At 39.1% G+C, this 23,218-nt stretch overlaps 2 protein-coding genes across 4 annotated transcripts in view; one reads left to right on the top strand and one right to left on the bottom strand.

Moving 5' to 3' along the window:
- Positions 1 to 2,464, top strand: part of COPS4 (COP9 signalosome subunit 4) — a 36,302-nt gene extending 33,838 nt beyond the window's left edge. For all 3 annotated transcript variants that reach the window (XM_082391175.1, XM_082391172.1, XM_082391173.1), the window contains one exon: positions 1,943 to 2,464. In XM_082391175.1, coding sequence (XP_082247301.1) covers positions 1,943 to 1,999 — 57 coding nt within the window. In that variant the 3' untranslated portion in view covers positions 2,000 to 2,464. The remainder of the gene's footprint in view (positions 1 to 1,942) is intronic.
- Positions 2,465 to 7,871: 5,407 nt separating this feature from the next.
- LOC309628299 (placenta-specific gene 8 protein) overlaps positions 7,872 to 23,218 on the bottom strand; it is a 35,175-nt gene continuing 19,828 nt past the window's right edge. The window contains exons 4-5 of the mRNA XM_082391221.1: positions 21,468 to 21,582; positions 7,872 to 8,194 (exon numbers count right to left, since the gene is read on the bottom strand). Coding sequence (XP_082247347.1) covers positions 21,478 to 21,582 — 105 coding nt within the window. The 3' untranslated portion in view covers positions 7,872 to 8,194; positions 21,468 to 21,477. The remainder of the gene's footprint in view (positions 8,195 to 21,467; positions 21,583 to 23,218) is intronic.

Below are 23,218 nucleotides of genomic sequence, written 5' to 3'. Positions count from 1 at the left end.
TATTGAATGAGCAAACACAGTATATGATGAATAGTATAGCAGAGGCGTCACCAAGTAAACACAATTTAAATTAACGTATACCAACTTGATAGAATATGGGATATTTTACCTTCTAATTTTAAAGTACATAGTGTTCTATGAAGTGGTTTTTGTTTGTTTTTGTTTGTTTGTTTGGGGTTTTTTTGGCCACACTTCGTGGCACGTGGAACTTCCCTGACCAGGGATCTAGCCCATGCCCCCTGCAGTGGAAGCTCAGAGTCTTAGCCACTGGACCACCAGGGAAGTCCCAAAGTGATTTTGTTTTTTTTTTAAGTTAATGTACCGTGAATATATTTGCAAGTCACTAGATATAAATCTAAGTTATTTGTTTTAATAGCTGTATAATATTTCGTGGAGTTCAACTATTCACCTGTTGATGGACATTCAGGCAGTTTCCTTGTGCATACCTTTATATACTGGGACACTTAGTTCTATACAACAGAGTCTCAGAAATTGCATACTTTGCATCAGAGGATATATGTGTTTTGATTCTTAATAGCTACTGCTAGTTTGCTTTCCAGAAAGGTGTAGCCATTTACACTTCCACTAATATGAGAGAATGAATCTTTAAGAACTGGATATTATTCTTCTTTTTATCTTTTGCCAATTGTTGGGGAGAAAATACTATGTTATTGTTTTATTGTGCATTTCCTTGGCACTAGTGAAGTTTAATATCTTTCCATGTATTGGCCATTAGTATTTCCTTTTCTGTGAATTCATGTTAGTTTTTCTTGTCTATTTCCTTCCTTCCCCCTCCACACCTATCCTATCTGTGTTACAGATATTTTTCTCTTTCTGTCAGTTGTGTTTCTGTAACGCAATGCATACCATAAACACATTTAAAAGCTCTTTTGCAGCCAAATATGTCCATTTTTAGTTTTATGGCTTTTGTGTTTTCTGTATTGATTAAGAAAGTCTCCCTCATTTTGGGATAAAATTAATATTTTCCTAAAATTTCTTCTAATATTTTATTTATTGTTTTATATTTAGAAATTTAATCTGTCTGCAGTTCATTTTTGTGTATAATTTTAAGGCATGGTGTAGTTGTTGTTTTTTTTAAAGATGGATTGCCAATTATGCAAATATCATTTATTAAATGAAACATCCTTTCTGATCTTTGGCGTATATTAGGTTCCACATATATGTTCGGATCTATTTCTGTACTCTATTTGGTTCCATTGATCTGTAACAATATTAGGTAATAAATTTATAGTAAGTTTTACTGTTAGTAAAGCAATCCCTATTCCTCCACTGCTATTTTTTAATTGAGTTGAAATTCACATAACATGAAATTAATCATTTAAAAGTGAAAAATTCAGTAACATTTAGTATGTTTACAATGTTAATGCAACCACCATCTCTACCTAGTTCCAGAACATTTTCATCTTCCCAAAAGGAAATCCCATGCCCCTTAAACAATTACTCCTCATACCTCTCTCCCCAACCCCTGGCAACCAATTTCTATTCTGTCTCTATGGATTTACCTGTTCTGGATATTTGATATGAATGAAACCATACAATATGTGACCTTTTAGCTTCTTTCACTTAACGTAGTGTTTTCAAATTTCACTTTCGCCAGTAGGTGGCAGTGTCTTATGAAGCAGTAAACATTGGTGAGGAAACAGTTGGCCTCAGTGAAGTTGTCTGTCTTATTGCTGCGGTTGAGGTGGTTTGGTTGGTTGGTTTTATATTGTGTGTGTTTTTTTGTTTTGTTTTGTTTATACTTTGTGCCAGTGATTGGGGTACTTTTCTTAGCTATTTCTTAATTAGCTTAATTTCATTAACTAAGATCTTTGGAGTAAACTTTAAAAATCAATGTTACTGTATTTATCTTCTAACTCAACATTCACTGTGGTTGCAAAGGAATAATTTCAACTTTGTATATTATTCCTTTTTTCTTTAGCACGAGAAGCCCTGCCAACATGGGACAAACAGATCCAATCGCTTTGTTTCCAAGTGAATAACCTTTTGGAGAAAATCAGTCAGACAGCACCAGAATGGACAGCACAAGCCATGGAAGCCCAGATGGCTCAGTGAATCCTTGCAGACCTTCTGTGCACATTACATCTTTTTCCATGTTGTACAGATTAATTTCACTATCTCTCAAAAGCATTTGCATCATGACCTTACATATTTCAATCCCTTTTATGCTGGATTCAATTTAAAGAAGACATTATTAGAGCAGGAAGTACAAGCATTTAAAAATATGTAGTTCCCATTTATTCAGGGTCTCTGTATCAGGCTAACTCAGATGTCTTGAAAGCTTTTTCTTTAAACAGAGTAAGTGAAGTATCTGTGGCTAAAAAGTTTGGGATTTGTGATAACTTTGTAGTTATGTAAAACTTAAGTGCTTTGTGCCTCTCCACATGTGGTTATTCTAATAAATGGAGAAGTGAGCCAAATAAAAGTAGTACTTTGTTTTTAATTAGTTAACAGTGTTTTGTTCCTTTTTCCTTTCAATTAAGCAGACAATTATTTATACCATATGCAGGAAATGCAAAGATAAGTCAAAAAGCCTATTCTCCAGGCATTCACAGAGTCACAGAGCTAAGAGTCAGTATATGAAATACTTGTAGTTTTACCAAGTACTAGAGTACACAGGCAGGAGCTTTTCATTTAGCAGAGAGAGATTAGGGAAGACTCCTCAGAGAGGATTATTTCAGCCTTGCTTTATAGCGAAAACAGGGAAGAACTTTTAAAAAAGAGTTTGTAGGCAATTACCAGTTTCAGCTCCAGCATATAAGGAGCTGAAGTCATCACTCCATCCTCACAGCAAGACACATCCCACAACATGCAAGGACAGATGGGTAATGTAAGCAGACAGATTGAAATTTCAGAACTATAAAATTTTAAAAAATATAGTTGATATGCTAAGAGAGGATGGAGAAAATGGAATCATAAGAAAAAGGCTGAACAGGCAGAAAAATCAATGCCTTTTCTTAGATCCGACGGAGAATTGAGGTCATAGGGCAAACCACCACTCCCAAACTGGAGAAACAGCCAGATAGAATCACATTAGAGATCAGCTTACCAGGAGCAGACCTGCTTGGGCCAGTAACTGATACGAACAGTGAAATGGTAACTTTGACAAATTACTGGATGCCAACTGGCTTGACAGTTAAAAACCCCACTCTTAGGAGAACCTCCACACTTTATAGATTTATCCCCAGGAACCCCACCAAGTTCTCATGATTAAGATCAGGGATCCCCTTGTGTTTCAGGGGAGGAGAAGGTAACTATTTTGAAATACACCCAGATCATTTTCCATGACAAAGGCCTGCCCTCTGAAGGAAATTACTCTACCAGAGCCTTATCTCACCTGGGGAAAAGCAAGTTAGACAATTTCAGCCCCCTTTAGCCTTCTTATATCATGGGAGAAGAGAAAAAAATGTCTAAGAAATACTTCTGAAGGTCACAGCCCAGGGACCCAGGCCAAATAAAAGACAGAGATAGATATAAGATTATTGAATGCTTCCCAAATACCCTTCCACCATGACAACAGAGTTCCAGTGTAGTATCTGTGGAGTATGAGAGAGCTCCAAGACAGACTCTTTAAGAAAGAATTCTTAGGGAAAAAACACAACAGGGAAGAAGACAAAACAACAAGGAAAATAGAGGAAACAAGCCTCTGCCACTTAGAGCTACAGAAAACGTTAAGTACTGCCTAGCTCCTATCTAGATTAACATAAAACCTTACAATAAAAGCCTAATTGCCTCAGTTCCTATGTCCTGATACGTCATGTCTGGCCTCCAATCTAAAAAATTACGAAGGATGATAAAAGGCAAGAAAAAGCACAATTTGAAGAGACAAATCAAGCATGAGAACCAGACTCAGATATGGCGGGGATGTTGAAATTCTCAGAACAGAACAGAAATTTAAAACAGCTATGTTTAATTTGCCAAGGGCTCTCATGGAAAAAGTAGACAACATGCAAGGACAGATGGGTAACATAAGCAGACAGATTGAAGTTTCGGAACTGTAAAATTTTTAAAAATATAGTTGATAGCTAAGAGGATGGAGAAAACGGAATCATAAACTGCTCAGTTAAAATCAGAGCATCAACAATAGAGTGTCAAAATACATGTGGCAAAAACTGATAGAACTGCAAGGAGAAGTAGACGAGTCCACTACTATATTTGGAGACTTCAATACCTGTCTATCAACAATGGACAGATTCAGCAGGCAGAAAAGTAGTAAGGACATAGTTGAACTCAACAGCACCATCAATCGACTGGATCTAATTGTTATTTCTAATCCACTTCATCCAACAACAGCAGAGTACACTAAAGCTCACATAGAACATTCACCAAGGTAGACCACAGCCTGGGCCATAAAACACACCTTAACAAGTTAAAAATAATAGATATCCTAAAATGTATGCTTTCAGACCACAGTGAAATGAAACTGAAAATCAATAACAGAAAGATACCTGGAAATTCCCTCAAAACTTGGAGATTAAACAACATACTTCGGGACTTCCCTGGTGGTCCAGTGGTAAAGAATCTGCCTTCCAATGCAGGGGACGTGGGTTTGATCCCTGGTTGGGGAACTAAGATCCCACATGCTGTGGGGCAGCTAAGCCCACGTGCCTCAACTAGAGAGTCCGCATGCCACAAACTACAGAGCCCACAAGCCCTGGAGCCTGTGCGCTGCAACTTGAGAGATGCCTGTGAGCCACAGTGAAGAGCCCTCGTGCCGCAACGAAAGATCCTCCATACCGCAACGAAGATCCCACATGCTGCAACTAAGACCTGATGCAGCCAATAAATAAATAAATAAAAAATAAACAACATACTTCTAAATAACATATGGATTAAAGAAGAAATCTCAAGAGAAATTTAAAAATATTTTGAACTAAATGAAAATGAAAATACAACTTATCAAAATTTGTGGGTTGCAGTGAAAGCAGTGCATATCTTAGGAAAGAATAAAGATCTAAGATCAATAATTTAAGCTTCCACATTAGGAAACTGGAAAAAAAGCAAATTAAATCCAAAGTAAGCAGAAGGGAAGAAATAATAAATATTATAATAGAGTGTAAATCAGTGAAACTTGAAAACAAGAAGCTGATAAGGAAAATCAATGAAACCAAAGTCTGGTTCCTTGACAAGATCAATAGAATTGATAACTCTAGCCAGACTAAGATAAAAAGAGAAGACAATTACTAATATCAGGAATGAAGGGGGCCATCACTACAGATCCTATGAAGAATAGAAGGATAATTAAAGAATATTATGAACAACTCTGTGCTGACAGATTTGATAACCTAGATGAAATGGACCAATTTCTTTGAGAGACATAATCTACCAAAAGTCTCACAAGAAGAAATAATCTAAATAGGCCCATATCTATTAAAAAATTTTAATCAATAATTAATAACCTTCCATGACAGAAAGCACCAGGCCCAGATGGGTTTACTGGTAAATTCTATCAAACATATAAGGAAGAAATCACACCAACTCTCTATAATCTCTTTCGGAAAATAGAAGCAGAGAACACATCTTAATCCATTCTATGAGGCAAGCATCACCCTTCCACCAAAAGCAGATAAAGACATTACAAGAAAGGAAAACTGCAGTCCCATATCTATCATGAACATAGATGCAAAATTTCTTAACAAAATATTAGCGAATCAAATCCAGCAGTACAGGAAAAGAATTATACACCATGACCAAGTGGGATTTATTCCAGGTGTGTAAATTGGCTCAACATTCAAAAATCAGTTAATGTAATCCATCACATCTACAAGCTAAAGAAGAAAAATCATTTGATCACATCAATAGGTACAGAAAAAGCATTTTACAAAATCCAACACCTACTCATGATAAAAACTTTCAGCAAACTAGGAATACAGGGGGAACTTCCTCAATTTAATAAGGAACATGTACAAAAAACCTATAGCTAACATCATAATGGTGAGAAACTAGATTGCTAGATTCTTTCCCCCTAAGATCAGGAACAAGGTGAAGTTGTTTGCTCTCACCACACTTTTTTTTTTGGCCATGCCTCATGGCTTTCTGGATCTTAATTCCCTGACCCACACCCTTGGCAGTGAAAGTGCAGAGTCCTAAACACTGGGAATTCCCTCACCACTCCTATTAAACTTTGTACTGGAAGTCCTAGGTAATGCAATAACTCCAGAAAAGGAAATTAAACTTTAAATACAGACTGGGAAGGAAGAAATAAAACTATATTCAAAGTTGACATGATTATGTAGAAAATCCCAAGGAATCAAAAAAAAAAAAAATTTCCAGCAAACAATAAGCAGTTATAGCAAAGTTGCTGGATACAAGGTTAATATACAAAAGTCAGTTTCTTTCCTATATATATAACAATGAAAAGCTGGAATTTGAAATTTGAAAAAAGTATGTGTGTTGAACGTAGGGAAAATAGGGAATTTGTAGAGCGAAAAAATAGTGGGAGAATAGGCTAACGAGTTAGATTGAGGTTATTTTGTGGAGCACCAGGGAAATTTTTTTAGGATGTTTACAGTTTACTCATGGCAAGCTGTGTATAGGATGGATTGGAGAGAAGACAATGGGAGCTGGGGTTACTACAGGCAGAGAAACTTGTTCAGGAGCTACAAATGTGAGTCTCCAAAGACATAATTAGGGCTTGGACTACATCCATGGCAGTGCAGACAAAGAAGAGAGGACAGATTAATTCATTCAATAAATGATTTCAGTGTGTGTCTACTAGGTGTCAGGCATTGTTCTAGGCACCACAGATACAGCAACAACCAAAATAGATCATCCACTGGGGGTATTAAGTGGAGTTTAAATGACAGAAGTTGGTGTTGGATTAGATGTGAGGAGAAGGGAGAATGGTATGCTGAGACAGTTCAGGTTTCACTGATATCTAGATTTCTCCCTCACCTTAAACAACTGAGTGGTAATATCTTTTGACCTGTTGTGTAGAGAAGGGGTAGGGCACATCCAGATGGACTTGTTTAGTAGGCAGCTGAAGAGACATTCTGAAGATCAATAGTAAGGGAGAAACTAGGAATACAGTCCTCCTTGGTGTATAGGAGACGTCTGAAGATACGGGAGCAGAGGACTCTAAGAAGAACATGAGTTGTAAAAGGAGTGGACCCAGGAAAGAACCTTGCAAAGCACCTACATCTATAAGGCCAGTAAAGAAGGGCAAAACACTCAAGTTTGTTGAATGCCTCTTAAGTTCCAGGTGCTTTTACATTTTATCTCACTGACATTTCACAGTATACTTATAGTGAAATATCTACTTATAGTAGATAGTTTTGCCTCCCCCAACCCCCCACTCCAACAAATGAAATGGACTCAGAAGTGTAGGAGGAGAACGAAAGGAAATTAGGAAGTGAGATTTTCAGCAGGGTACAATGTTGCAGAGGACCAAACAGGATGAGAAATGTGAAAAAAATAGTTTCTTCACACATTTATCCATCAATATTTAACCAAAATTGAATCATATTGAATTGATAATTGAATTTTTATTACTTGCTCTGATACTTCATATCCAAAAGAGAAAGAAAATCAATAACACAACAATGAAACCATCAGGTATGCAGTTGGGAAGCAGAGCATAGTGCATTGTTGCTTTGTCAGCATTGATAATGCTTATAGATACTGTGAAAAGGAGCAAAAGTGTTGGCTAAATGTACCATAAACGTCTTAGAATAGTTGTCTGTAGCCATTTTCTCTATCTCTTAAACTTCTTAGAGGAAAGAGAGCTGAGTAGCTGTGGACCGAAATCTCCTGTTAGGAAACCAAACTACGAGAACCAAATTATGAGATTGACCCTTGAAGTTGACTAATGACGTAAGGACATTTTATTGAGAGCAAAGAAGCATAAAGAATCATGTTAGTAAAATCTTTTATTTGGTTTATATTTTAAATGTAATACAAAATTTATAAGCCAGAAAATTTAATAGCAAGGAGAAACTAAGCTGGACCATTTAGCAAAACTAAGGGACAACATTCCTTTAAAATAAATCAAAGTTCAATTTTTTTTACCCCATTGATTGTGATTAAACATAACAATCATATTTCAGTTGCAAAAAGTGGAGAAGCACTCAAGCTGAAGAGGTGTGGAGCTGATTTTTGTTGCTTCAGTAAGAGCTCTTCACGAGGTCAGGAGAGAGACCACAGAAGAAAGGAAAGAAAAAAAAGAGCTCTTCACCTATAAGGGACAGACAAAAAATAGGGTTAAATTTTCTCAATCTACTTTTTTATTTTTAATAAAGGTTTAATTTTAGAATCATTTTAGATTTACAGAAAAGTTGCAAAGATAGTACAGAGAGTTCCCATATACCCTGCACCAGTTCCCTTATTGGTTAACATCTTACTGTGGTAGGTTTGCGACCACGAACCAGTGTTGACAGATTATTAATCAAAGCCTATCCTTTATTTAGATTCCTCAGTTTTTACCTAATGTTCCTTTGCTGTTCCAAGATCCCATCTAGATGGTGTATTACCTTTAGTCATCATGTTTCCTTAGGCTCCTCTAAACTGCAATAGTTTCTCAAACATTCCTTGTTTTTGATGGTCTTGACAGTTTTGAGGAGAATCTGCCTCAATTTTTGTATTTTGTACAATGGGCCTCAATTTTTGTTTGTCTAATGTTTTTCTCATGGTTAGACTGGAGTTGTGGGGTTATGAGAGGAAAACCCTAGAGGTAAGGTGCCAATCTCATCACATCATTTTAGGGGTACATGCTATCAACAGGACACCACTGATGATGTTAACTTTGATATTAACTGGCTGAGGTAGTTTTGTCAGGTTTTTCCACTGTGAACTTAGTTTTATCCCTCCTTTTCATACTATATATTTTGAAAGAAAGTTGCTATGCAAACCCACACTTAAGGGGTGGTTAATTATACTCTTATCTCCTTGGGGGAGGCGTACCTACATAAATTATTTAAAATTCTGTATTTCTGGGAGATTTGTCTATTCTCCCTTCCTTGTTTGTTTTTAACATTTTTATTGGAGTATAATTGCTTTACAATGTTGTGTTAGTTTCTGCTGTATAACAAAGTAAATCAGTTATATGTGTACATATATCCCCATATCCCCTCCCTCGTGTTTTAATGTCTGAAAAATTTATATGAACATATTTCCATACAAATAACCCAATGAAAGTTTTGTATTAGTTGTTTTGTTTGTTTGTTTTTTTATACTGCAGGTTCTTATTAGTCATCAATTTTATACACATCAGTGTATACATGTCAATCCCAATCGCCCAATTCAGCACACCACCATCCCCACCCCACCGCAGTTTTCCCCCCTTGGTGTCCATATGTCTGTTCTCTACATCTGTGTCTCAACTTCTGCCCTGCAGACCGGCTCATCTGTACCATTTTTCTAGGTTCCACATACATGTGTTAATACACGATATTTGTTTTTCTCTTTCTGACTTACTTCACTCTGTATGACAGTCTCTAGATCCATCCACGTCTCAACAAATGACTCAATTTCGTTCCTTTTTATGGCTGAGTAATATTCCATTGTATATATGTACCACAACTTCTTTATCCATTCGTCTGTCCATGGGCATTTAGGTTGCTTTCATGACCCGGCTAATGTAAAGAGTGCTGCAATGAATATTGGGGTGCATGTGTCTTTCTGAATTATGGTTTTCTCTCGGTATACGCCCAGTAGTGGGATTGCTGGATCATATGGTAAATCTATTTTTAGTTTTTTAAGGAACCTCCATATTGTTCTCCATAGTGGCTGTATCCATTTACATTCCCACCAACAGTGCAAGAGGGTTCCCTTTTCTCCACATCCTCTCCAGCATTTGTTGTTTGTAGATTTTCTGATGATGCCCATTCTAACTGGTGTGAGGTGATACCTCATTGTAGTTTTGATTTGCATTTCTCTAATAATTAGTGATGTTGAGCAGCTTTTCATGTGCTTCTTGGCCATCTGTATGTCTTCTTTGGAGAAATGTCTGTTTAGGTCTTCTGCCCATTTTTGGATTGGGTTGTTTGTTTCTTTAATATTGAGCTGAATGATCTGTTTATATATTTTGGAGATTAATCCTTTGTCCGTTGATTCGTTTGCAAATATTTTCTCCCATTCTGAGGGTTGTCTTTTCGTCTTGTTTATGGTTTCCTTTGCTGTGCAAAAGCTTTGAAGTTTCATTAGGTCCCATTTGTTTTTTTTTGTTTTTATTTCCATTACTCTAGGAGGTGGATCAAAAAAGATCTTGCTGTGATTTATGTCATAGAGTGTTCTTCCTATGTTTTCCTCTAAGAGTTTTATAGTGTCCGGTCTTACATTTAGGTCTCCAATCCATTTTGAGTTTATTTTTGTGTATGGTGTTAGGGAGTGTTCTAATTTCATTCTTTTACATGTAGCTGCCCAGTTTTCCCAGCACCACTTATTGAAGAGACTGTCTTTTCTCCATTGTATATCTTTGCCTCCTTTGTCATAGATTAGTTGACCATAGGTGCGTGGGTTTATCTCTGGGCTTTCTATCTTGTTCCATTGATCTATGTTTCTGTTTTTGTGCCAGTACCATATTGTCTTGATTACTGTAGCTTTGTAGTATAGTCTGAAGTCAGGGAGTCTGATTCCTCCAGCTCCGTTTTTTCCCCTCAAGACTGCTTTGGCTATTCGGGGTCTTTTGTGACTCCATACAAATTTTAAGATGATTTGTTCTAGTTCCGTAAAAAAATGCCATTGGTAATTTGATAGGGATTGCATTGAATCTGTAGATTGCTTTGGGTAGTATAGTCATTTTCACAATGTTGATTCTTCCAATCCAAGAACATGGTATATCTCTCCATCTGTTGGTATCATCTTTAATTTCTTTCATCAGTGTCTTATAGTTTTCTGCATACAGATCTTTTGTCTCCCTAGGTAGGTTTATTCCTAGGTATTTTATTCTTTTTGTTGCAACGGTAAATGGGAGTGTTTCCATAATTTCTCTTTCAGATTTTTCATCATTAGTGTATAGGAATGCAAGAGATTTTTCTACATTAATTTTGCATACTGCAACTTTACCAAATTCATTGATTAGCTCTAGTAGTTTTCTGGTGGCATCTTTAGGATTCTCTATGTATAATATCATGTCATCTGCAAACAGTGACAGTTTTACTTCTTCTTTTCTAATTTGCATTCCTTTTATTTCTTTTTCTTCTCTGATTGCCGTGGCTAGGACTTCCAAAACTATGTTGAATAATCATGGTGAGAGTGGACATCCTTGTCTCATTCCTGATCTTAGAGGAAATGTTTCCAGTTTTTCACCATTGAGAATGATGTTTGCTGTGGGTTTGTCGTATATGGCCTTTATTATGTTGAGGTAGGTTCCCTGTATGCCCACTTTCTGGGGAGCTTTTATCATAAATGGGTGTTGAATTTTGTCAAAAGCTTTTTCTACATCTATTGAGATGATCATATGGTTTTTATTCTTCAATTTGTTAATATGGTGTATCACATTGATTGATTTGCGTATATTGAAGAATCCTTGCATCCCTGGGATAAATCCCACTTGATAGTGGTGTATGATCCTTTTAATGTGTTGTTGGATTCTGTTTGCTAGTATTTTGTTGAGGATTTTTGCATCTATATTCATCAGTGATATTGGTCTGTAATTTTCTTTTTTTGTAGTATCTTTGTCTGGTTTTGGTATCAGGGTGATGGTGGCCTCATAGAATGAGTTTGGGAGTGTTCCTTCCTCTGCAATTTTTTGGAAGAGTTTGAGAAGGATGGGTGTTAGCTCTTCTCTAAATGTTTGATAGAATTCACCTGTGAAGCCATCTGGTCCTGGACTTTTGTTTGTTGGAAGATTTTAAATCACAGTTTCAATTTCATTACTTGTGATTGGTCTGTTCATATTTTCTGTTTCTTCCTGGTTCAGTCTTGGAAGGTTATACCTTTCTAAGAATTTGTCCATTTCTTCCAGGTTGTCCATTTTATTGGCATAGAGTTGCTTGTAGTAGTCTCTTAGGATGCTTTGTATTTCTGCAGTGTCTGTTGTAACTTCTCCTTTTTCATTTCTAATTTTATTCATTTGAGTCCTCTCCCTCTTTTTCTTGATGAGTCTGGCTAATGGTTTATCAATTTTGTTTATCTTCTCAAAGAACCAGCTTTTAGTTTTATTGATCTTTGTTATTGTTTTCCTTGTTTCTATTTCATTTATTTCTGCTCTGATCTTTATGATTTCTTTCCTTCTGCTAACTTTCGGTTTTATTTGTTCTTCTTTCTCTAGTTCCTTTAGGTGTAAGGTTAGATTGTTTACTTGAGATTTTTCTTGTTTCTTGAGGTAGGCTTGTATAGCTATAAACTTCCCTTTTAGAACTGCTTTTGCTGCATCCCATAGGTTTTGGATCGTCGTGTTTTCATTGTCATTTGTCTCTAGGTTTTTTTTTATTTCCTCTTTGATTTCTTCAGTGTTCTCTTGGTTATTTAGTAATGTATTGTTTAGCCTCCATGTGTTTGTGTTTTTCCCCCTGTAATTGATTTCTAATCTCATAGCGTTGTGGTCAGAAAAGATGCTTGATATGATTTCAATTTTCTTAAATTTACTGAGGCTTGATTTGTGACCCAAGATGTGATCTATCCTGGAGAATGTTCTGTGTGCACTTGAGAAGAAAGTGTAATCTGCTGTTTCTGGATGGAATGTCCTATAAATATCAATTAAATCTATCTGGTCTATTGTGTCATTTAAAGCTTCTGTTTCCTTATTTATTTTCATTTTGGATGATCTGTCCATTGGTGTAAGTGAGGTGTTAAAGTCCCCCACTATTATTGTGTTACTGTCGATTTCCCCTTTTATAGCTGTTAGCAGTTGCCTTATGTATTAAGGTGCTCCTATGTTGGGTGCATATAGATTTATAACTGTTATATCTTCTTCTTGGATTGATCCCTTGATCATTATGTAGTGTCCTTCCTTGTCTCTTGTAACATTCTTTATTTTAAAGCCTATTTTATGTGATATGAGTATAGCTACTCCAGCTTTCTTTTGATTTCCATTTGCATGGAATATCTTTTTCCATCCCCTCACTTTCAGTCTGTATGTGTCCCTAGGTCTAAAGTGGGTCTCTTGTAGACAGTATATATATGGGTCTTGTTTTTGTATCCATTCAGCAAGCCTGTGTCTTTTGGTTGGAGCATTTAATCCATTCACGTTTAAGGTAATTATCGATATGTGTGTTCCTATGACGATTTTCTTAATTGTTTTGGGTTTGTTTTTGTAGATCCTTTTCTTCTCTTGTGTTTCCCACTTAGAGAAGTTCCTTTAGCATTTGTTGTAGAGCTGGTTTGGTGGTGCTGAATTCTCTTAGCTTTTGCTTGTCTGTAAAGGTTTTGATTTCTCCATCAAATCTAAATGAGATCCTTGCTGGGTAGAGTAATCTTGGTTGTAGGTTCTTCCCTTTCATCACTTTAAGTATATCATGCCACTCCCTTCTGGCTTGTAGAGTTTCTGCTGAGAAATCAGCTGTTAACCTTATGGGAGTTCTCTTGTATGTTATTTATCGTTTTTCCCTTGCTGCTTTCAATAATTTTTCTTTGTCTTTAATTTTTGCCAATTTGATTACTATGTGTCTTGGTGTGTTTCTCCTTGGGTTTATCCTGTATGGGACTCGCTGTGCTTCCTGGGCTTGGGTGGCTATTTCCTTTCCCATGTTACGGAAATTTTCGACTATAATCTCTTCAAATATTTTCTCTGGTCCTTCCTCTCTCTCTTCTCCTTCTGGGACCCCTATAATGTGAATGTTGTTGCATTTAATGTTGTCCTAGAGGTCTCTTAGGCTGTCTTCATTTCTTTTCATTCTCTTTTCTTTAGTCTGTTCCGCAGCAGTGAATTCCACCATTCTGTCTTCCAGGTCACTTATCCGTTCTTCTGCCTCAGTTATTCTGCTATTGATTCCTTCTAGTGTAGTTTTCATTTCAGTTATTGTATTGGTCATCTCTGTTTGTTTGTTCTTTAATTCTTCTAGGTCTTTGTTAATCATTTCTTGCATCTTCTCGATCTTTGCCTCCATTCTTATTCTGAGGTCATGGATCATCTTCACTATCATTATTCTGAATTCTTTTTCTGGAAGGTTGCCTATCTCCACTTCATTTAGTTGTTTTTCTGGGGTTTTATCTTGTTCCTTCATCTGGTATATAACCCTATGCCTTTTCATCTTGTCTATCTTTCTGTGAATGTGGTTTTTGTTCCACAAGCTGCAGGATTATAGATTTTCTTGCTTCTGCTGTCTGCCCTCTGGTGGTTGAGGCTATCTAAGAGGCTTGATGGGAGACTCTGGTGGTGGGTAGAGCTGACTGTTGCTGTGGTGGTCAAAGCTCAGTAAAACTTTAATCCACTTGACGGTTGATGGGTGGGGCTGGGTTCCCTCCCTGTTGGTTTTTTTGCCTGAGGCAACCCAACACTGGAGGCTACCTGGGCTCTTTGGTGGGGCTAATAACAGACTCTGGGAGGGCTCACACCAAGGAGTACTTCCCAGAACTTCTGCTGCCAGTGTCCTTGTCCCCACGGTGAAACAGAGTCCCCCCCCCCTCTGCAGGAGACCTTCCAACACTAGCAGGTAGGTCTGGTTCAGTCTCCCCCGGTGTCACTGCTCCTTCCCCTGGGTTCCAATGCACACACTATTTTGTGTGCGCCCTCCAAGAGTGGGGTCTCTGTTTCCCCCAGTTCTGTCGAAATCCTGCAATCAATTCCCACTAGGCTTCAAAGTCTGATTCTCTATGAATTCCTCCTCCCGTTGCCGGACCCCCAGGTTGGGAAGCCTGACGTGGGGCTCAGAACCTTCACTCCAGTGAGTGGACTTCTGTTGTATGAGTGTTCGCCAGTCTGTGAGTCACCCACCCACCAGTTATGGGATTTGATTTTACTCTGATTGCGCCCCTCCTACCGTCTCATTGTGGCTTCTCCTTTGTCTTTGGATGTGGGGTATCTTTTTTGGTGAGTTCCAGTGTCTTCCTGTCGATGATTGTCCAGCAGCTAGTTGTGATTCTGGTGTTCTCACAAGAGAGAGTGAGAGCACGTCCTTCTACTCCGCCATCTTGGTTCCTCCTCCTCCCCTCCCTCTTGCATCTCCCTCCCACCCTCCCTATCCCACCCCTCTAGGTGGTCACAAATCACTGAGCTGATCTCCCTGTGCTATGCAGCTGCTTCCCACTAGCTATCTATTTTACATTTGGTAGTGTATATATGTCAGTGCTACTCTCTCATTTCATCCCAGCTTACCCTTGCCCCTCCCCATGTCCTCAAGTCCATTCTCTACCTCTGCATCTTTATTCCTGTCCTGTACCTAGGTTCATCAGAACCTTTTTATTTTTTAGATTCCATATATATGTGTTAGCATATTGTATTTGTTTTTCTCTTTCTTACTTACTTCACTCTGTATGACAGACTCGAGGTCCATCCACCTCACTACAAATAACTCAAGTTCGTTTCTTTTTATGGCCAAGTAATATTCCATTGTATACTTGTGCCACATCTTCTTTATCCATTCGTCTGTTGATGGACGTTTAGGTTGCTTTCGTGTCCTGGCTATTATAAATAGTGCTGCAGTGAACACTGTGGTACATGACTCTTTTTTTTAAATTAATTAATTAATTAATTAATTAATTAATTAATAGGCTGTGTTGGGTCTTCGCTGCTGTGCATGGGCTCTCACTAGGTGCGGCGAGCAGGGGCTACTCTTCATTGCGGTGCGCAGGCTTCTCACTGTGGTGGCTCCTCTTGTTGTGGAGCATGGGCTCTAGGCGCACAGGCTTCAGTAGTTGTGGCTCATGGGCTCTAGAGAGCAGGCTCAGTAGTTGTGGCGCATGGGCTTTGTTGTTCTGAGGCATGTGGGATCTTCCTGGACCAAGGCTCAAACCTCTGTCTCCTGCATTGGCAGGCAGATTCTTAACCACTGCGCCACCAGGGAAGCCCCATGCCTCTTTTTGAATTATGGTTTTCTCAGGGTATATGTCCAGTAGTGGGATTGCTGGGTCTTATGGTAGTTCTATTTTTAGTTTTCTGAGGAACCTCCATACTGTTCTCCATATTGGCTGTATCAATTTACATTCCCACCAGCAGTACAAGAGGGTTCCCATTTCTCCACACCCTCTCCTGCATTTATTGTTTGTAGATTTTTTGATGATGGCCATTCTGACCAGTGTAAGGTGATACCTCACTGTGGTTTTGATTTGCATTTCTCTAATGATTAGTGATATTGAGCATCCTTTCATGTGTTTGTTGGCAATCTGTATATCTTCTTTGGAGAAATGTCTATTTAAGTCTTCTGCCCATTTTTGGATTGGGTTGTTTTTTTGATATTGAACTGCATGAGCGGCTTGTATATTTTGGAGGTTAATCCTTTGTCGGTTGCTTCGTTTGCAAATATTTTCTCCCATTCTGAGTGCTGTCTTTTCGTCTTGTTTATGGTTTCCTTTGCTGTGCAAAAGCTTTTAAGTTTCATTAGGTCCCATTTGTTTATTTTTGTTTTTATTTCCATTTCTCTAGGAGGTGGGTCAAAAAGGATCTTGCTGTGATTTATGTCATAGAGTGTTCTGCCTATGTTTTTCTGTAAGATTTTAATAGTGTCTGGCCTTACATTTAGGTCTTTAATCCATTTTGAGTTTATTTTTGTATACGGTGTTAGGGAGTGTTCTAATTTCATTCTTTTACATGTAGCTATCCAGTTTTCCCAGCACCACTTATTGAAGAAGCTGTCTTTTCTCCATTGTATATTCTTGCCTCCTTTATCAAAAATAAGGTGGGGCTGTATCTTGTCCTTTTGGCAGGCAGGGCCACGTCTGGTGGTGTGTTTTGGAGTGTCTGTGAAATTAGTATGACTTTAGCCAGCCTCTCTGTTGATGGGTAGGGTTGTGTTCCCATCTTGCTAGTTGTTTGGCATGGTGTGTTCAGCACTGGAGCTTGCTGGCCATTGGGTGGAGCTGTGTCTTAGTGTTGAGATGAAGATCTCTGGGAGAGCTCTCACCGATTGATATTATGTGGGGCTGGGAGGTTTCTGGTGGTCCAATGTCCTGGACCTGGCCCTCCCACCTTGGAGGCTCAGGCCTGAGACCGGCCAGAGCACCAAGATCCTGACAGCCATACAGCTTAGAAGAAAAGGAAGAGAGAAAAAAACAAAAATAAAAAACGAACAGACAGAGCCCTAGGACAAATGGTAAAAGCAAACCTATACAGACAAAATCACACAAAGAGGCATACACATACACACTCACAAAAAAGAGAAAAGGGTAAAAAAAAAATATATATATATATTAAAAAAAAAAAGGAAGAGAGCAACCAAACCCCAACAAACAAATCCACCAATGATAATAAGCACTAAATACTAAACTAAGATAAACATAAAACCAGAAAAAAATTAGATGCAGAAAGCAAACCCCAAGTGTACAGTTGTTCCCAAAGTCCACCGCCTCAAATTTGGGAACATTCGTTGTCCATTTAGGTATTCTTCAGATGCAGCGTTTATCAGGTTGATTGTGGGGATTTAATCTGCTTCTCCTGAGGCTGCACAGAGAAATTTCCCTTTCTCTTATTCTTTCACACAGCTTCTGGGGTTCAGCTTTGGTTTTGGCCCCGACTCTGTGAGTAGGCCACCCTCAGGAGTCTGTTCCCTGCCCAGAGAGCTGGGGGTTAAAGCAGCGGCTGATTAGGGCTCTCTTGCTCTCTAAGGCCAGGGGGAGGGAGGGGCACGGTAGTCATAATTGGGATGTGGGGTGAGCCTGAGGCGGCAGAGGCCAGCGTGATGCTGCAACAGCCTGAGGCATGCTGTGTATTCTCCCGGGGAAGTTGTCCCTGGATCACAGGACCCTGGCAGTGGCGGGCTGCACAAGCTCCCAGGGAGGGTGTGGATAGTGACCTGTGCTGGCACACAGGATTCCTGGTGGCAGCAGCAGCAGTGTTAGCAGTTCAGGCCTGTTCTGTGGTCCGAGCTGATAGCCGTGGCTCATGCCCATCTCTGGAGCTTGCTTAGGCAGTGCTCTGCCTTCTGTGGGCACACTGGGAAGGAATCCCCACTCCTCGCACACCCCCAAAACAAAGGTCTCTTGCCTCTCTGGCAGGTCCAGACATTTTCCCGGACTCCCTCCTGGCTAGCTGTGGCGCACTAGCCCCCTTCAGGCTGTGTTCATGCCGCCAACCCCAGTCCTCTCCCTGCGATCCGACTGAAGCCTGAGCCTCAGCTCCCAGCCCCCGCCTGCCCCGGCGGGTGAGCAGACAAGCCTCTCGGGCTGACGAGTGCTGGTCGGCACTGATCCTCTGTGCGGGAATTGAATCTCTCCGCTTTGCCCTCTGCACCCCTGCTGCTGCGCTCTCCTCCGTGGCTCTGAAGCTTCCCCCCAACTACCGCACCCACCCCGTCTCCACCAGTGAAGGGGCTTCCTAGTGTGTAGAAACTTTTCCTCCTTCACAGCTCCCTCCCAGAAGTGCAGGTCCCGTCCCTATTCTTTTGTCTCTGTTTTTTCTTTTTTCTTTTGCCCTACCCAGGTACGTGGGGAGTTTCTTGCCTTTTGGGGAGTCTGAGGTCTTCTGCCACTGTTCAGTATGTGTTCTGCAGGAGCTGTTCCACATGTAGATGTATTTTTGATGTATTTGTGGGGAGAAAGGTGATCTCCACATCTTACACCCCCTCCATCTTGAAGGTCTCCCGCACTGATCTGTTTGTTTGTTTAGCACTGCACGGCGTGTGGTATCTTAGTTCCCCAACCAGTGATCGAACCTGCGCCCCCTGCATTGGAAGCGCAGAGTCCTAATCACTGAACCACCAGGGAAGTCCCTGCATTAGTGTATTTTTGAAGAAAACTTATTCTTACATATAGGTTGGTCACAGTAATGAATAATATTGCCATTACATACATATCAGTATGGACTGATACTCAGATATTTATTTTATGCTTTGGGTTATAATCCAATACTACCTTATTTTGTTGCTCAAATTGTTCCAGTTTTGGCTACTGGGAACTTTTTCAGTTTGTTCTTTATCCCTTTGTCTCAATCTGTTTTTAACGTAAATCACATTATTCTTTTATCTTTATCTCTTTATTCTCCCATTTCAGATATTTGTATATCTAAAGTTTTATTGTCAATGAATAATGTAGGGTCCAAGTTGATGAGCAGGAGTCGGGACCACCAGGATATTTTATGTCAAACCAGCTCAAAATATCGTGAGAGAATTTCCTTGAGGTTAAAAAAAAGCTCAAATGCCAGGATTTATTATTATATATGTGTGGGTAGATATTTTATCCAAACTGTCTCATGCATTTATTTAGATAAACAGTGTTGAAATAGTGTAAGGCCAAATCTTTGCTTCTGACCTCATCCTCTCCAGTCTGTGCCACATGCCATTACCAGGTTAATTTTTCTAAAGTATAAGTCTACATATGTTACTCCTTTATAGCCTGCAATAACTCCCTAGTGCTTACCAAATAAAAGGCCAAATCATTAGCCCAGTATTCACTACATTGCATGCCAAGGCCCCAAATCAGTTTTTAAAATCTTTCCTTTCTCATTATTTTCTTACTTATACCATATGTTCCTGCCAAGTTGAACCTAAGCTCATAAAGATGTTTTTTCCTTTTTTTGCCTCTATAGTTTCACTAATGTTGCTGATGAGAAGCAACACCCATTTCTATTCATCTTGCGTCAGAAATCTTCCGTTTGCCCCATCCAATCCATTTCTACCATTGTCTGCCCTGCCCTGTGTTCTGGGAGGCTGACCTGTGGACCCCAGCAATACTGTCCTTCTCTCTGTCTTCCTGGTGGGTTCAACCAATGGGAAGCCCAGAAGGACATCAGAAAATGAGGTCAGGGTAGTTCTTCCCTTGTTTCCTTCCTGAGGGGTTGCCCCAGGCTGCTCAGGTCCTCTCAGGGCAGCCTTCACACAGCTTTCTCCTTTGGGATGCAGGTAACTGCTCCCTCCCCTCCTCCCGAGGCCTAGGGATGGTAACGGTTCAGCTGTTGTTGCACAATCCCCTGTCATTTCCCTGTACCTCCCACCCACACCTGTGTAAGTGGTCTTCATTAAATCCTTGTATTATCACAGTTTGAGTGCCATCTATTTCCTCTTGTGACCCTGATGCTCACTTCCTCTTTAGAATTAAAACCACTTCTTTCAAGAAACTTTCATTTACACTTCTCACAGGATATCATCTTTCCTTCCTCTGAGAATAAAATAGCACTTCATCTAAAGGCATTAGTCAAAGTTTGCATTTTATTTGAGGGCTTTTCTAATGCCTTCTTTTTGAGTATAAAGTCTCTAAGGGGAAGAGGACCAGCTTATTTCCCTTCATTCCCCATAGTCTCTAACAGTGTCTTGCATGGTACTAGGTACTTGAGACATTATTTGCTAAATGCATGAATATTTGAAAACATATCTTCCAAGAGTTATGTTTGTTAACTTATACAGAGTTCTCATTCACTTGAGAAAGGAAGTGGGATTTTTGCAAAGAATGGGAAAATTAATGTTTTCTTCCCATACTCAAGACACATTCTATAGAAGACTGACAAAATCATGTTGATTTCTACTTTACTATATCCTCAATAGCTAATTCTGAGAATCTTGGAAAAATGAGTTGGAAATGACTTGATTGAATTTCAGATGATGACATTCTACAGAACATTTCCAAATATTCTGTATTCCATTCCACCTCTTTCAAAGTTCACCTTCTCTTTCCTGTTTAACCTCACCTCATTATTGAGAGATGCATTATGCCACAATTAATCCAAATATTACATAACGTAATTTTCATTTGCTCTACTACTTTATAATTATTTACCAGTTTCTTTCATCAATTTGTTTGTATTAGCAGGGAAAGTGCTTTCCACTTCTTTTGTATCTCACCACACTCTTGTATTTTGCAAGTGGTGCTTCATTAATAGACCATCAGAATTCTGAGAAGTCTAGAGAAGTCACCATCCCTTTATTTGCTAAAATATAGTTTCAAAATATAGAGTTATTTTTGTGAACTGAATGTTTGTGTCCCCCCGGCCACAAAACTCATATGTTGAAACCCTAACCCCCAGTGTGATGGTATTAGGAGGTGAAGCCTTTGGGAAGTAATTAGGTTTAGATGAGATCATGAAGGTGAGGGCCCCACGATGGGAATACTGTCCTCATAAGAAGAAAGGCCAAAACTCTCTGTCTCTCTCCAATATTTGAGGACACAGCAAAAAGGTGGCCAACTGCAAGCTAGGAAGCGCATCCTCACCAAGGAACTGAACTGGCTCATACCTGGTCTTGGACTTCCCAGCATTCAGAACTATGAGAAATAAATTCCTGTTGTTTAACCTGTTTAAGCTATGTTATTTTGTTATGGCAGCCCAAACAAGCTTTCTTCATCTGAAGATATCAAAGTCAATCTTTATATTAAGATAACATTTGAGGACTTAAATAATTGTTATTATTGAATTATTATTCAAAATAATGCTTAGTTTACAAAGCCCTTGATTATATTTCTCAACATTCATAGATTTTAAGACTTACCATTGTTTTTTTAGAAAGTACGCATGGCTCTCCTTCTGTTGATGTCTCTCTTGATTTGGCAAAGAGAACACAGAGGACAGCAAAGTGTCACCATATAGTCATCACAAATGGATCCCTGTTTGAAAATATAAAAGAAACAGAAATGTAAAATCCACCTATTTGGGAATTAAGACTTGCGAATTTTCAAGACATTTTGAAGAGAAGCAGAAGGCATTGATCCTTTGAATTTGGAGTTTGGATGGATACATTCACGAAAATGTTAGCTGATTTCTCTATATAGCTCCTGTCTCTTTTTATGACATCAAATGTTTTCGTATACATTGTGATATTGAAAATAGAAGATATCTAACCAAACTATCAATATGAGGGTAAAATAAGGAGTTTCAGGAAGTAAAATCTCTTTTCTCCTCTACCCGCTCCCTTTCTCAGGAAGCTACTAGAGGATGCCGCCACCAAAATGAAGGAGCAAACCAAGAAAGGTATAAGAAACCAGAGACTAACATGGGGGAGCGGTTAATGGAATCTCCAGTCATGGCAAGGAGATCTCAGGGCAAAAGCAGAGCACCAGGAGTGAAAAGAATCTAGTTCAAAGGGTAGCGGGTCAGGGAGTGATTTCATCAAGGAGATGAAAATGATAGAATGTCTGATGTATTGAATGTTTGGGGAAGAGATTTAGAAAACTGGGAAAGAGTTTGGGACTGCACTACTCTTAAGTAAATGAAAAACTCCTAAGGAAAAAGCCAAGCATTATTAATAGTAGGAAAAACAAAGTTTAGTAGAAAAGGCAATCATAGGTCACTACACGATTCAACTCAACTCTGAAGAGCAAGCAGAGCTATCATAATATACATACTAAATATGGATTTAACCAAAATTATATATAACTATACTGGAAGGAGTGGGGTAGGGTGCATGTCCATGGTGGGGAAGGGGGAGAAAACAGAACTAAATTCTCATCTTCCACAGTAGGAAGTCCAGAGAAATGCCCCGAACTGAAAAGTCAAAAAGTAGCAATACAAGTCTACCATTTGCAGATACGGAGGTAAACACCCAAAGATCAGCCTTGGGAAAGAGGAGGTAGGGGAGAGAAGTTTGGGGATTACTATTTTCCTTAACAAACCTTATAAATTCGATAATTTTAAAAACTATGTGCTTGCAGAGCTTTGTTAACTAAAATGAAAGCTGTACTAGAAAACAGGGCTGGGGGGATTTAGTGAGCCAGAAATCATGAGCAATTTTTGGAAAAAAAAATGAAGCAGATGGGATTACATTGATGGAGAAAGTAAAACAGAGCTAAGGAACATGAAACCTAACATAGTCATAGGCACGGTATTAGATAAACCCCAAACCAAAACCCCTCAGTTCAGAAAGGAGGAAGAACCGGCTGGGGAATGAAAGATGAGTGGTTAACTGATGCCAGCTTGAGCAGCTGGGCCAGCCCAGAGCTGCCAGCTGTGGCCTTGCCTGGAACACTGCCTGCAGAGCAGTTTAACAGATGACCCTAATGTGGGCTTTGGGGCCCCAGAAGAGAAGAGGGGTGAGATAAGTGGGACAGCTATTCACCTATTGCGTAAGAGGTCAGACTCTCAAAGACTCACCACAAACACACTAAAAGAAATAATAAAAGGTAAAGACATTTTAGCACAGCTGAGAAATCTAAATCACTCCCACCCATGAGATAGCCAAATTATTTTACTTTTGGTATTCATCGAATGGTATTTTTTCCTTCTTTTCTTTTTTTGGCTGAATAG

Source organism: Balaenoptera borealis (assembly GCF_965194805.1).
Source record: "Balaenoptera borealis genome assembly, chromosome: 4".
Taxonomy (NCBI): domain Eukaryota; kingdom Metazoa; phylum Chordata; class Mammalia; order Artiodactyla; family Balaenopteridae; genus Balaenoptera; species Balaenoptera borealis.
This window is presented reverse-complemented; position numbering and strand designations above follow the sequence as displayed.